Source organism: Balaenoptera acutorostrata, chromosome 13 (genome assembly GCF_949987535.1).
Source record: "Balaenoptera acutorostrata chromosome 13, mBalAcu1.1, whole genome shotgun sequence".
In the NCBI taxonomy this organism is placed as follows: domain Eukaryota; kingdom Metazoa; phylum Chordata; class Mammalia; order Artiodactyla; family Balaenopteridae; genus Balaenoptera; species Balaenoptera acutorostrata.
Genome location: NC_080076.1, coordinates 86,353,754 through 86,367,503, shown reverse-complemented (window position 1 = coordinate 86,367,503; position 13,750 = coordinate 86,353,754). Strand labels below are relative to the sequence as shown.

The 13,750-nt window shown below is 42.2% G+C and overlaps 1 protein-coding gene across 7 annotated transcripts in view; it reads right to left on the bottom strand.

Annotated features, from left to right (window-relative positions):
- Positions 1-12,360, bottom strand: part of CCDC62 (coiled-coil domain containing 62) — a 44,033-nt gene extending 31,673 nt beyond the window's left edge. For 2 of the 7 annotated variants that reach the window (XM_028168328.2, XM_007189593.2), the window contains exons 1-5: positions 11,844-12,040; positions 9,276-9,468; positions 6,046-6,212; positions 3,859-3,960; positions 1,277-1,448 (exon numbers count right to left, since the gene is read on the bottom strand). In XM_028168328.2, coding sequence (XP_028024129.1) covers positions 1,277-1,448; positions 3,859-3,960; positions 6,046-6,212; positions 9,276-9,468; positions 11,844-11,879 — 670 coding nt within the window. In that variant the 5' untranslated portion in view covers positions 11,880-12,040. The other 5 variants (XM_057527430.1, XM_057527429.1, XM_057527427.1 and 2 more) reach the window with 5 other exon arrangements.
- Between the last annotated feature and the right edge of the window lie 1,390 nt (positions 12,361-13,750).

Sequence of the window (13,750 nt, the reverse complement as noted above, 5' to 3'; positions counted from 1 at the left end):
GTGGATCCAAAAAAAGAGAAGACAGAGTCCGTCCCTGCTGTCAAGGGTCTTATAGTACGATTATGATTTTAGCTGAAGCTACAAATGGAGACAAAATTATGATTTACCACAAGTCAGGGCATCATAAGAACAAGATTTTAGGAGGTGGAGTTTTTTAAATTAAACCTGCCCCGATAGCCTTTCACAATTTGAACAGCAACTCCCTGCCTCATGAGGGATTCCACCAGGGACAGAGGCGGAGCAACTGCACCATCGCACGGCTCTGTCATTCTAAGTTTGCTTGTTCCACAGCAGGAGTCAGTCTTCGTGTCGAATGTGATGACCACTTATAAATGGGACAGTCTGGGTGCAGATTTCAGACCTGGATGGCGCCCGCATCCAACAGCTTCCCCTGCCCCACAGTGGGGAAAGGCCAGAGAAAAGTGGGCCTCCCTCCACATCCTCTGTAGACGAATATAAATTTTTACTCCATCACCTAGATCCATATTCCAGTACACAGCACTAACCTATCTGGCATACCCAGCCTTCGTTTCATTAGAAAACTTCAAGTAGTAGAAAAATAAACTGTGGGGTTACTGTGAGAATGAAAATAGAACAGGAGGACACAAAAGGAATTCCCCCCAAAATAAAACATGCACCAAAAAGCCACTCTGGGAGTTTGTGTTGTTAGTGGTAACTCCTCACCCATCCCTGCATTCCTCCCCCAATTTTTTGTAAATCCTCCCACAGAGGATTGTCTGACTCTGGGTTCAGCCATGTGACTCACTTTGGCCACAGAATGAGGGGGAAGTGATGGTATATATAGGTCCTCCCATCTTTCTGCTTCTCTTAAGCTTCTGCCTTCACCGTGGGAAGAAATGCCCAGGCTAGCCTACGGGGGAGGAGAAGATGCCCCAGTGGAGGAGCTCAGCTGGGCCCAACAGAGATCAGCCAATTCCCATGTGGCTTCCAGATACATGAGTTTCTCAAATGCTCGTGGCTGCATGCCACTGAGATACTGTTATTGGTTGCTACAAAGCGTATAGTAGCAAGAGCTAGCCGGTACAGCAAAGGCAGAATTATTTTTAAAATAGAACGCATTAGGCAGTTACCCCCAACTCTGTTATTTATCTTGTAACACAAAAAGTTGCAGCATAATTCTATACAAATGAAATGAACATCTCATGGTAGGACCTAAAGCTAACAACAGACCTACTCTCAGTTATGAGATTAAGTGAACCCAAATGAAGAAATATATTCCCAAGATAAAATGCTTAAATTTATGCCTCTTCCTTACCTTTTAGCTTATTGACTTCAATCTTAAGTGCCTTCAATTTCTGCTTATAATCTTGCTTTTCTTTCACAATACAGGTCTCCACCGCCTTAGCGTCGCGTAAGGCATGCTCTAACAATTTAAATTTACCCGAACAGTCAGCAATGTGATTGACTGCCTCGATAATATCTTTGTCCTACAAACCAAATTTGAAAACTGTTACATAAGATTTTAAAATTCCAACTAAACAATAAGAAAACACTACACTTATTAAGAGCTCATTGTGGGAGACGGATAAATTGGGAGATTGGGATTGACATATACAAACTACTATATGTAAAATAGAGAATGAGTAAGAGCCTGCTATAGCACAGGGAACTCTACTCAATACTCTGTAATGACCTATATGGGAAAAGAATCTAAAAACAAAGAGTGGATATATGTATATGTATAACTGATTCACTTTGCTGCGCACCTGAAACTAACACAACATTGTAAATCAACTATACCCCAAAAAGAATTAAAAAAAAAAAAAAAAAAGATCTCATTGTGTACCCAGTTTCATTCCAAGCACTTTCCATGTGTTACCTCGTTTAATCCTCACGGTAACTCTCTGAGGTAGGGACTATTGTTACTCCCCACGTGATAGAGGACTCGACAGTAAAGTGGCCACAGTTATACAACTGGTTAGTGGTGGAGTTCCGATTTGAACTTAGCCGGCTGCCCCTGAAACCATGCTCGAACCACCATAGTTTACTGTCTCAGAAAGTTTAGAAGCAAACATTTGATTACCTATGAAACTGTAATAGCAACAGGAAGGCTGGTGGCCCTTGAGGGGGCTTATTCTCTGCATTACAGATAAATCCCATAGGCCCTCTCTTTCTCCCCTTCTTTTCAGCTTGTTAAAATGACAGACTCCAAGACCTTATCCCAAACCTACCCAATTCAGAACCTCTTATTGTTGAGGTGGTTATTTTAATTACATGAAAGGTATCTATGTGCTTGTTGAAAAGCAATTCAAATAACACCTGAAAGTATAAAAATAATAAGGGGCTTCCCTGGTGGCGCAGTGGTTGAGAATCTGCCTGCCAATGCAGGGGACACGGGTTCGAGCCCTGGTCTGGGAAGATCCCACATGCCGCAGAGCAACTGGGCCTGTGAGCCACAATTACTGAGCCTGCGCGTCTGGAGCCTGTGCTCCGCAACAAGAGAGGCCGCGATAGTGAGAGGCCCGCGCACCGTGATGAAGAGTGGCCCCCACTTGCCGCAACTAGAGAAAGCCCTCGCACAGAAACGAAGACCCAACACAGCCATAAATAAATAAATTAATTAATTTTAAAAATAAAAATAAAAATAAGCAAAAGTACTCCCCCACCACTCATGTGGAATAACTATTACTTGCAGGTTTTACCTTTGCTTAAGGACAAAGCTTTCTGCGATAGCATCCTATACGCGTTCCTAAAATACTTCACAGTCTGCACATCTCACGTTAGGACTTATGGGAAAAACAGGGTTTGGGCAGACCATTCAAAAACCGATGGAAGTCTGTGATCAGACCAGTAGCAAAGAAACAGTAGTCCCGTTACGTACAAGAACACAGTTCAGCAAATGCCACTGTAGACACATCAGTCAGGCAATCCTCTTCAGCTTCACCAGGAGTTTGCTACGATGGACACTGTAGGGGTTGCTGAAGCCAGGAAACTGGTCACTACTTGATTAAAGACAATTCTATAGATTTTAATATTTTCTTTTTAATTTTATGAAAGCTTGTCCCTGATCACTCAAAAACATTAATGTGCTGGGGAGAATCACATATGAATTAGCATGAGTGTCCCATTATACCAAAATCACTCCTCTAGTCACCTGCTGTCCAACACGTGTTACCACATAGAAGAGACTTTATCAATCACTGTTTATGGCATGTTAGTGACTACATCAACTACTTGACTGCTAAGTTTTCTTCTCAGCTAAAAACACATTAACGGGCTTCCCTGGTAGCACAGTGGTTAAGAATCCACCTGCCAATGCAAGGGACACAGGTTCGAGTCCTGGTCCGGGAAGATCTCACATGCTGCAGAGCAACTAAGCCTGTGCACCACAACTACTGAACCCGCACTCTAGAGCCTGCGAGCCACAACTACTGAGCCCACGTGCTGCAACTACTGAAGCCCGCACGCCTAGAGCCCGTGCTCTGCAACAAGAGAAGCCACTGCAATGGGAGGCCTGTGCACCACAACGAAGAGTAGCCGCCGCTTGCCCCAACTAGAGAAAGCCCGTGTGCAGCAACGAAGACCCAATGCAGCCAAAAATAAATTAATTAAAAAAAAAACATATTAACAAGCAATTTGATAGCTAATGACTTTATGAGACCCAGTAATGGATACCTCAGAAGAAACCAGCTGAATGCAGGCATGCTGCCTCCTCTCAGTGCCTTGGGGGCATCATTTTAAACTTGTTTCCCACATTTCTAAAACCAGAATTTAAAAAAAGAGAGCAACATTGATAGCTCAACCTATCTGAGTCGCTGTGGGACTTCAGTAACTTAATGTACATTGCTATCAACTACAAAGTGCCCGGCAAGTGGAAGTATCGTGATTCTGAATTACCTTCAGCTTTATCATGGTGGTGAGAGCCTGTTCTCGAGCTTGCAATTGTCCCACTTGAGCAGAAAGTTCCACTAATGTGTTGCTGAGATTTTCGTTTCTAGCCTACGAAGGACAACACAAAATACTAATTGAGTCATTTAAAAGCTTTCATTACTCTCACCAGCCACAACCTGTGCTCATTCTTCTGTTTTGTTTTTTCTGTTTAGCTTTTTTAGTAACAAAGCGGGCTAAGTAGGCAGTCATCAAAAAGGAACACAAATATCTATTTCCCCATTATCCCCAGCATCTTCTCAGTACTTGAGTTTTGCCCTACTGAATTCTATCAGTTACGTTTATAAACATGTCTACTTCCTAATGGTCTTTAATGTATACTTCCAGGTTGGCAAGAATGAAAACTGGATTAGTAAGAGACTTCCTTTGCTGAAATAAAGTAGCATTAATGAACTTTTGTGCATCTTTACTCTATGTTGAAATAATTTCATACTGGGGTATTCCCACTTATCAGGGTTTTTTTTTTTATCCATAGATCTAGATTTGATATAATTATTGTGTACATAATGTGTTTATTGGTTGGGAAAAAAAGAATAATCAGGCTTTTTAAAAGAGATCTTCATGGAGGAAACTTAAATGCATGTTACTAAGTGAAAGAAGCCAATCTGAAAAGGCTACATATTGTATGATTCCAACTCTATGACATTCTGGAAAAGGCAAAACTCTGGAGACAGTAAGGAGATCAATGGCTGCCAGGGGTTGTGGCAGAGAAGGAGGGAGCAGAGCAGAGAGGGTTTTTAGGGCAGTGAAACTACTTCTGTATGACATTACAATGGTGGATGCAGGTCATTATTTGTCAAAACCCACAGAACGTACAACACCAAGAGTGAACCCTAATGTAAACTATGGACTTTGGGTGGCAATGATGTGTCAGTGTAGATTCACTGATTGCAACAAATGTACTACTGTGATGCAGAATGTCCACAGTGGAGGAGGCTGGCTGGGGGAGGGGGCAGGGTCTATGAGAAATCTCTGTACATTCCACCCAATTTTGCTATGAACCTAAAACTATTCTAAAAAATAAAGTTTATTAATTAAAAAAAAAAATCTTCCTGCTATGGACTGAATTGCACCCCCCACCCAAATGCACATGTTGAAGCCCTATGAAGCCCTAACCTCTAATGCGATGGTGTTTGGGGGTGGAGCCTTTGAGAAGTAATTAGGTTTAGATGAGGTCATGAGGGTGGGGCCCTCATGATGGGATCAGTGTTCTCATAAGAAAAGACACCAGAGAGCTTGCTCATGTACTGTCTCTCACCCTGCCACATGAGGACACAGTAAGAAGGTGACCATTTGCAAGCCAAGAAGAGAGCCCTCACCAGAAACTGACCAGGCCGGCACCTTGATCTTGGACTTCTAACCTACAGAACTGTGAGGAAAGAAATTTCTGCCCAGTCTATGGTACTTTGTTATGGCAGCCCAAGCTGACTAACATGCTTTCATTTTTTAATTCAACATATCAAGAGATTCCAGAATAGTTTTCACTTATTTTATAGCTAGAAACTGTCTAGAAGAGTAATCTGAAAAAAATTTTAGACATAAAATCTATACAATTATTATGAGTTATTAAGACTCACTATATTACCAAGATCTATACTGATATCATTATGAAACAAGAATACGAAGGCTATAACAACAACAAAAAAGGCTTTCTCACTGCGTCTCTCAAAAAGCATGAGCTCAAAAGATACCTGATGACTCACCAGCTAGAAATGAAAACTGAAAAATCACTCTTACAGATTTTATTCCCAATATGCCACTAATGTGCTATAGATATTTGTTTCATCAGATTAGACACAGTTATTCAGAAAGCATAATTTGAAGCTACTTGATGATATGGATCTCAGAATCTGAGAAAGGCTTTCTAAAATAACCCATTGTTGATAAAATGGTAGATGCTACCAAACAGATGTCTTAACAGTTAGAAAAGGGCTGTAATGAAGGTTCATCTCCAAGACAAGATAGCACTAGCAGCTAATCAAAGCCCCACAGTGAACACAAAACTATGATGATGGATGGATGTATATACTTTCATACACACGCACATACATTTTTAATGGAAATATTTCAATCTAATTTTTCAATAACTGAAACACAAACAGAATTTGGGCTAGGGAAGCTTATCTTAAAACCAACCTCAAGATCTTCAGAGAGGAGAGTGGAATGAGTTGCCTTTTGGGCCATTTCTTGAAGCTGTAGTTGAGTCTTTTGAAGAGTACTTTGGCATTCAATGTGATTCGATTCAAGGGTTTTTACCTTCTTTGTGAGTGACCTGATTATTTCAGTTCTTTTATGTAGTTCACCTGAGGGAGATTTCATCAATAACTTACTTGTGGTCAGATTTGAAGCTGAAAATGCATTATTTTCAAAACACATGGTTAAAGGTTAATACTTCTTTTAAAAGTTTTTATTATGAAATGCACGATATTGTACCTTAGTCAAGAAAAAGAACACCAGCAGCAACCCAGAAGGCCCTGTATGTCACTTCCTGAACACAATCTCTCCAATTTCCCACCTTCCTAACCACCGTCCTGATCTTACTCATTTCCTTGTTTTTTTTTTTCCTTGTTTTTTATTATAGTTTTACTATCTATGACCACATCCCTAAGAATAGTTTAATTTGAACCATATGTAAATGGAATTATACTCTATGAATTCTTCTGTTTGCTTTTTTTGGTCAAGAATATGATCCTGGGAATTCCCTGGCGGCCCAGCGGTTAGGACTCCACACTTTCACTGCCAAGGGCCTGGGTTCAATCCCTGGTTAGGGAACTAAGATCCCACAAGCTGCCTGGCACAGACAAAAAAAAAAAAGATTATGATCCTGAGATGTATCCATGTGGCTGTAGGTAACTCCTGTTTGTGCACTGTCATTGCTGTATAATATCATTATATGATCATGCCAAAATGTATTTATACATTCTACTACTGGTGGCCATTTGGACTGTTTCCACTTTGCAGCTATGATGTACAATGCTGCTCTAAATATTCTCCTACAAGCATCTTGGTGCTTTTGCAGGAGTTCCTCTAGAGCCTCGATACTCAAAATGTGGCCCTTGGACCAGCAGCAGGGACATCACCGGGGACCTTGTTAGATACACAGACCTACTGTATCACAATCTACATATTAACAAGATCCTTAGGTAATTCATGTGCATATTGAAGGGTGAGTAGATATCCTAGAAGTGGAAATGCTGGGCCATAGCTATGTATATCTTCAACTTTACCAGAACTGTCAAATGATTTTCCAGAGTAGCTGTACCAGCTGACACGCCCACCAGCAGTGAATGAGCCTTCCCTTGCTCCACACTTTTACCAATACCTGATATTTTTTGCCAGTCTGGTAAGTATAAAAAGGTCTCATTATGGTCTTAATTTGCATTTCCCTAATTACTAATGAGAATGAGAACTTTTTTGTACATTTATTGGCCATCCAGTGTTCCATGAAATGTCTATTCAGGTGTCTTGCTCATTTTAAAACCAGATACTGATGGTTATACAGGCAGACCTCGGAGATATTGCAGGTTCAGTTCCAAACCACTGCAATAAAATGAATATCACAATAAAGCAAGTCACACAAATATTTTGGTTTCCCAGTGCATATGAAAGTTATGCTTACAGTATATTGTAGTCTACTAAGTGTGCAATAGGATTATGTCCAAAAAACAATGTGTATACCTCAATTTAAAAATAACTTATTGCTGGGGCTTCCCTGGTGGTGCAGTGGTTGAGAGTCTGCCTGCCAATGCAGGGGACGCGGGTTCGAGCCCTGGTCTGGGAGGATCCCACATGCCGCGGAGCGACTGGGCCCGTGGGCCACAACTGCTGGGCCTGCGCGTCTGGAGCCTGTGCTCCGCAGCGGGGAGGGGGGGCCCGCGGCAGTGGGAGGCCTGCGCACCGCGATGGAGGGTGGCCCCCGCTCGCCGCAACCGGGGAAAGCCCTCGCACAGAAACGGGGACCCAACACAGCCAAAAATAAATAAAAAAAAAAACAAAACAAAAAACTTATTGCTAAGAAATGCTAACCATCATCTGAGCCTTCAGCGAGTCGTAGTAGTAACATCAAAGATTACTGATCACAGATGACCGTAACAAATATAATTATAATGAAAAAGTTTGAAATATTACAAGAATTACCAAAATATGACACAGAGACACAAAGTGAGCAAACGGTGTTGGAAAAATGGTGCTGATAGACTTGCTCAGTACAGGGTTGCCACAAACCTTCAATTTCTAAAAATCATAATATCTGCAAAGTGCAATAAAACGAGGTATGCTTGTATATAATGTTATCTTTGTTCTTTAATATGTTTATATAAAAGATATTAATTATATAAGATATATTGCATCTAATGTACAATCATATTAAATACTGCATTTATGTGTATCTACATGTGGGTGGGTGTGGTCAGAATAAAATCAGATGGTCATCAACGAAATGGAAAAATTACTCATATTTAGATTGTCGCATTTACAGAATCCTTTGTGTAATATAAGTAAAAAAGCCGATATATTGTTGTCTTTCTATTAAACAGATCTAGTATTTTCCCCTCTAGCACATTCTAGTATTAATGCAGTGTCAATAGAACATTCAGACTTTAGGGCAGCACGAAAGGGATGACAGTTAAAATATGGTACAAAAGGAAATTTTTGTAAGCCATTTTTGAGATTGCTCTTATTTAAAAGATGACTATTTCAGGTATTTGAGATCAAGTTCAATACCAAGTTTAAAATCTTTGAGTCAGTTCAAGAGAAATGGCCAGTTCTGTGGCATCTTCATTCATACTTTAGCTCAAAACTAATTTCCTTCAGGTTCACTCTTGACACTCCATGTTGACTGAAGCTGCCCAGCCCTCTTTCTACAGTTAAGTACTTCGCTTGCCCTACTTTAATTCACATTGTGTTTGTTCTGTTGTGAGTGTTCATGATGTCATCCTATCTTCAATTAAAATAAACTCCAGGGACTTCCCTGGTGGCGCAGTCGTTAAGAATCCGCCTGCCAATGCAGGGGACATGGGTTCGAGCCCTGGTCCGGGAAGATCTCACATGCCACGGAGCAACTAAGCCCGTGAGCCACAACTCCTGAAGCCCACGCGCCTAGAGCCCGTGCTCCACAACAAGAGAAGCCACCGCAATGAGCAGTCCGTGCACCGCAACGAAGAGTAGCCCCCGCCCGCCGCAACTAGAGAAAGCCTGCACGCAGCAACAAAGACCCAACTCAGCCAAAAATAAATAAATAAATAAAAAATAAAATAAACTCCAGTGCAGCAGGGATTGTGTTGAGATATTCCTATCTTTCCCTTGAGCCCTTTTAACGTGTTGGCATGTACAAGTGCATGACAGATGCTGCTGCATATATGTCTGACCTTCTAATTTGCTGCAACGTTCTTCCAAAGTCAACACTTTCTGCCGATCCTCTTCCCATGAAAGAAGCTGTCTTTGATGTACTGCAACCATATCATTGAGCTCTCTATCTCGATCTTTTAATTCTCCAATGAGCAGCTGTAGCTCTCTCCGTTGTTTCTCGATAGTGGAAATCTCAACTTCTGACCCAATGCCCTAAACATAGAACGTGGCTTCACGTCAGGATAAAACTAATCAACATAAATCGGCCAAAGCATATTCTCCAAACAATTCTATCTTCTTTTGCTGCCAATTCAAGGTAGTTAAATTAACTACGTTTTATTCACTGATTATAACATGGCATCAAAATTATGTATATTTAAATCAAGTTCACACCTACTGTACACTCTGCCTCTATCACTTTCTGTCGTACCATTTACACCACTCTTAAAGAGTGGGACCATTTGTAAAACCTCCATTGGTTAATCACAAATGAACCCATTTCTGCATTTTTTTTTCTTTGCTGTCAACCCTCTCCTTGTATCAATCAACAATATTATCCCTCAGCTTGCCCCAGAAATTCTACCGCAGTAAAGTAAAGGGAAACAGGAAGTAATTACTGTTTAAATGTAACTGATCCAACTCAACATACCTACTTAAAAACAAATTTTGTAAAGGAAAAATTTCAAATATACACAGAAGACAAGAGAATAGTACAATAGACTCCCATTTGCTCAGTACCTAGGTCTTTCTTACCACTATCAAGATTTTGCCACATCTGTTTCAATTTTCCTTTATCTTTTTGTTGTTGATAAAAAATACTTTTTACTTAGATACTTTAGTATGCATCTCTAAAAATGAACGTTTTTATATTACCATGATGCCATTTTCATGCCTAACAAAATTATCTACGATAACTCCTTTTAAGCATACATCATTTTAAAGTCTAGTGCAGTGAAGTTGGTCTGACCTAAGTTGGAATCCAGAATTAGCCACTTAGTGGCTCTAAGACCATGGGTAAGTTACTTAATGTCCTTAAGCCTTAATTTCCTTGTCTGTAAAATGGTAATAGCAGCATTTTAACTTCTTAGAGTTGTGTGGATTAAGCAAGATAATCTCTGTAAAGCACTTCACAGTACTTGGCACCATTGTAAGTGTCATTAAAAATTAATCAATAGTCAATCTAAGAAAGAAGTGGAAAATTTTATTTGAGCCAAGCTGAAGATTATAACCTGGGAGACAGTCTTTCAGAAAGCTCTGAGAACTGTTCTGCCTCTAAGAGGTCAAAACACAGTTACAAACACTTTCAAGACAAAGGGCTACACATCAAAATAATATATTGACCTTTACACAATGCAGATCTGCGCATACAAGGCAAGTAGTGGGTCACTGTGACCCCTTACAGGATTGAGAAAGGAATGTTATCTCCTAAGGAGTTCCTTGCTGACACCAGGAGAAAATAGCTTTTTTTTTTTTTTTTTTGGCAAGCAGGCATTCCTACGTCTTCTAAAAGGATCTAGTTAATGTATAATGCAGATGCACAATACACACCAAAGCGGAGGAAGCAGTGGCAAGACGACAGAGAAAACTTTGTTAACTTTTTCTTGTCCTGCCTTAAAATAATTTTGTTCTATCATAAACAACCAACAAACATTAGCTAGTATTATCAATATTATTTTATTATTAAGGTTGTAAGTCACATTCCAAAGTATGGTACTGTCCCCATCTATGAAATAAAGAACTAAAAACAAAACAAAAAAACCCAAAAACCGAATCACTATGCTGTATACCCGAAACTAACGCAATATTGTAAACCAACTATACTTCAATTAAAAAAAATAATAACTAGAAGTGTTACTTTAAGAATTCTACCTTAAAGACAGTAGTTTAAAGTTCACCAGAGGCCCATGTACATCATTATTGCTTTCTGAAAAATAAGATTTGTAAATAAATAATAATGACGAGTGAATTACAGTTTCTCACTAAACAGAGAAAATGGAATTTGGAGTCAAGGGATTCCAAGCCACAAGACTTGAATTCCAGTCTTTGGTAAGCCATTTCACTCACTCACTCATTCAACAAATATTTACCGAGCGCCAAGTGGCTGGGGACACAGCAGCCGGCAAGGAGCACGTATTCTAATACAGGAAACAAGCAATAGGCCAAGCGTGCAAAACACGTTCATCTTATCCTATGCCGACAACTGCAAATCTTGGGCAAGTTTACTTCCAAGACTTTTTGGTAAAACGGTCTATCAGAGTGCTGCTCCACTCGCAGGGTACTGTGAAGCAAGTGAAGCGCAGGAAACGAGGAGGTATATAGAGAAGCAGCTGCACAAATGCCCAATGTTATCGTTAAAAAGCGAGTACCCAGTACTCGCGACTCGACTCTGCGCCTGGGCTGAACAACCCATTTTCATTAAGGTAAGGAAACTGATGTGACGCTCCGTTTTCCTTCTGCGTCCTGGGTATTAAATTTTAAGCAGAAACGATTCCTGAATAACCCCAATGCACGTCGTCCCCGCGGTCTGCTCTCCTCTCTCCCCGGGACGCGCCGGCGGAAACGGGAAGCGCGGAGCAGCGGCCGCTCACCTGGCGCCCGGCCAGGAAGGAGGCCGAAGGGTTCATAGGTGTTTCCTCCGCCCCCGGAGAGAGTCGGTGTGCGCAGCGTCACCCTAGAAACGCCATCGGCGCGCCTACCCGGAGCGGCGGGGACGAGCCCCGAGCCCCGAAGCCCCGCGCCCTCGCTGGCCCAAGCAAGCTCGCCCAAACCGCCGGCCCCGCGGAACGCGCCCGGCCCACTCGGCCTACGCCGTAGCCGAGCGGCAGCCCCGGCTCTCGCGACACCTCGGCGGCCGCAAGACCCCGCAGGAGGCCGGTTCCCACTCGGCCTCGTCGGGCGCGGCCCCCGCCCCCCTCCTGGCGTTTTGTTCTTCCAAATCCGGGCCTGGGGGCTCTCGAATGGTTTACCTGGAGATGTAAAAGCCATTATCCCGGCCCGCAAAGAACCGTTCCTCACCATGACCCAGGGATTGATGGGCAAATGAAGGGCTGTTTCTGCCCCGTCGCCCTGGCGTGACCATGTGCTCGCTTACTTACTTCCCTCTTTCCCTCCTAAACTCTGAGCGCGGTTGCTCTGGCTGCTGTGTACACTGGGCAAGGAGAACACTTCCTGGCATTCAAACAACAAACAGATGGAGGCAGACGCCACCCTTGGTAGTTAATAGTTGCTGGCCATCCCAGCCGACAGCTCTAAACTGAGAATCACAGATGAAGAGAGAGAGAAAAAAATTAAAAACGGTTTTTTTTGGACTCTTGATGTAGCTCTTTTGTTAAATGATGATGATGTACCCCTTGGGGTGGACGTGCACCCATTGGGGTGCTCGTGCACTCCCTGGTGTACATCAAATGATGATGTATCTTTTAGGGTGGACGTGCACCCCTTGGGGTACATCAAATGACGATGATGTACCTTTTGGGGTGGACTGCACCCCTTGGGTGTACGTGCCCCACTTAAGATGGACGTGCACCACCTGGCGTACAGCCGGGGAGGGTGCCGTCCCCCTTGGGGGTGTGCCCAAGCTGATTTAATCAGCCCCTTGGCTCGCGTGATTCCTATTGTTAAATCAGCCCCGTACATCAGGTGACTCCCATTGAGTCAATCAGCACCATTTATCACGTGACTCCCACGTGTTAAACCAGCCCGCGAATCACGTGACTCACACTGATTAAATCAGTCCCCATGAGTCACGTGGTTCTCGTTGATTAAATCGGCTCCCTTAAATATCGTGACCCCCCACTAAATCAATCGTCCTTCTTAAATCTCTTGGCGTTCATTAAACCAATCAAACGCCTTAGGTTTCCTGGCCCCCATTAAATCAATCTGCCTTCTTACCGTCTCAGGGCATCCATTAAGAAAGATGATTGATTTAATTAGGGTCACCATATTTACCAAGGCAGATTGACTCAATGGGAGTGCTGTCCCACGTGGGCGGGTGCTCAGGCGCCCCTTGGGGGACCGTGCACCCCCCCTCGCTGTATATCAAATGATTATGACGTACCCCTTGGGATGCACTGCACCCCCTGGTGTACAGCCAAGCAGGGTGCTGTCCCCTTGGGGCAAGAACCTTGACACTTAACCGTGACTATTTACCACATTGAGTTGAAGCTATCTTCTCGTTTTGTTTCATAGTCACTCCTTCTTCCCCCTTTTACTCTTCGTTATAGAGGGACTATGAAAAAAATGCTTATCGTATTTTACCCCTGGTCACTCACCCCCTACTGCTTAACCCATAAGATGGCATTTCTGGCAAGACAAATTACGAAACAGTCTTAATAGTATTTCAACTTTCCTTTTTTTTTTTTTTTTTTTTAAACCACCTTGTTAGTGTTAAACCAACACTAACAAGTGCTTTTTTTTTTTTTTTTAATTTATTTATTTATTTATATTTATTTTTTGGCTGTGTTGGGTCTTCGTTTCTGTGCGAGGGCTTTCTCTA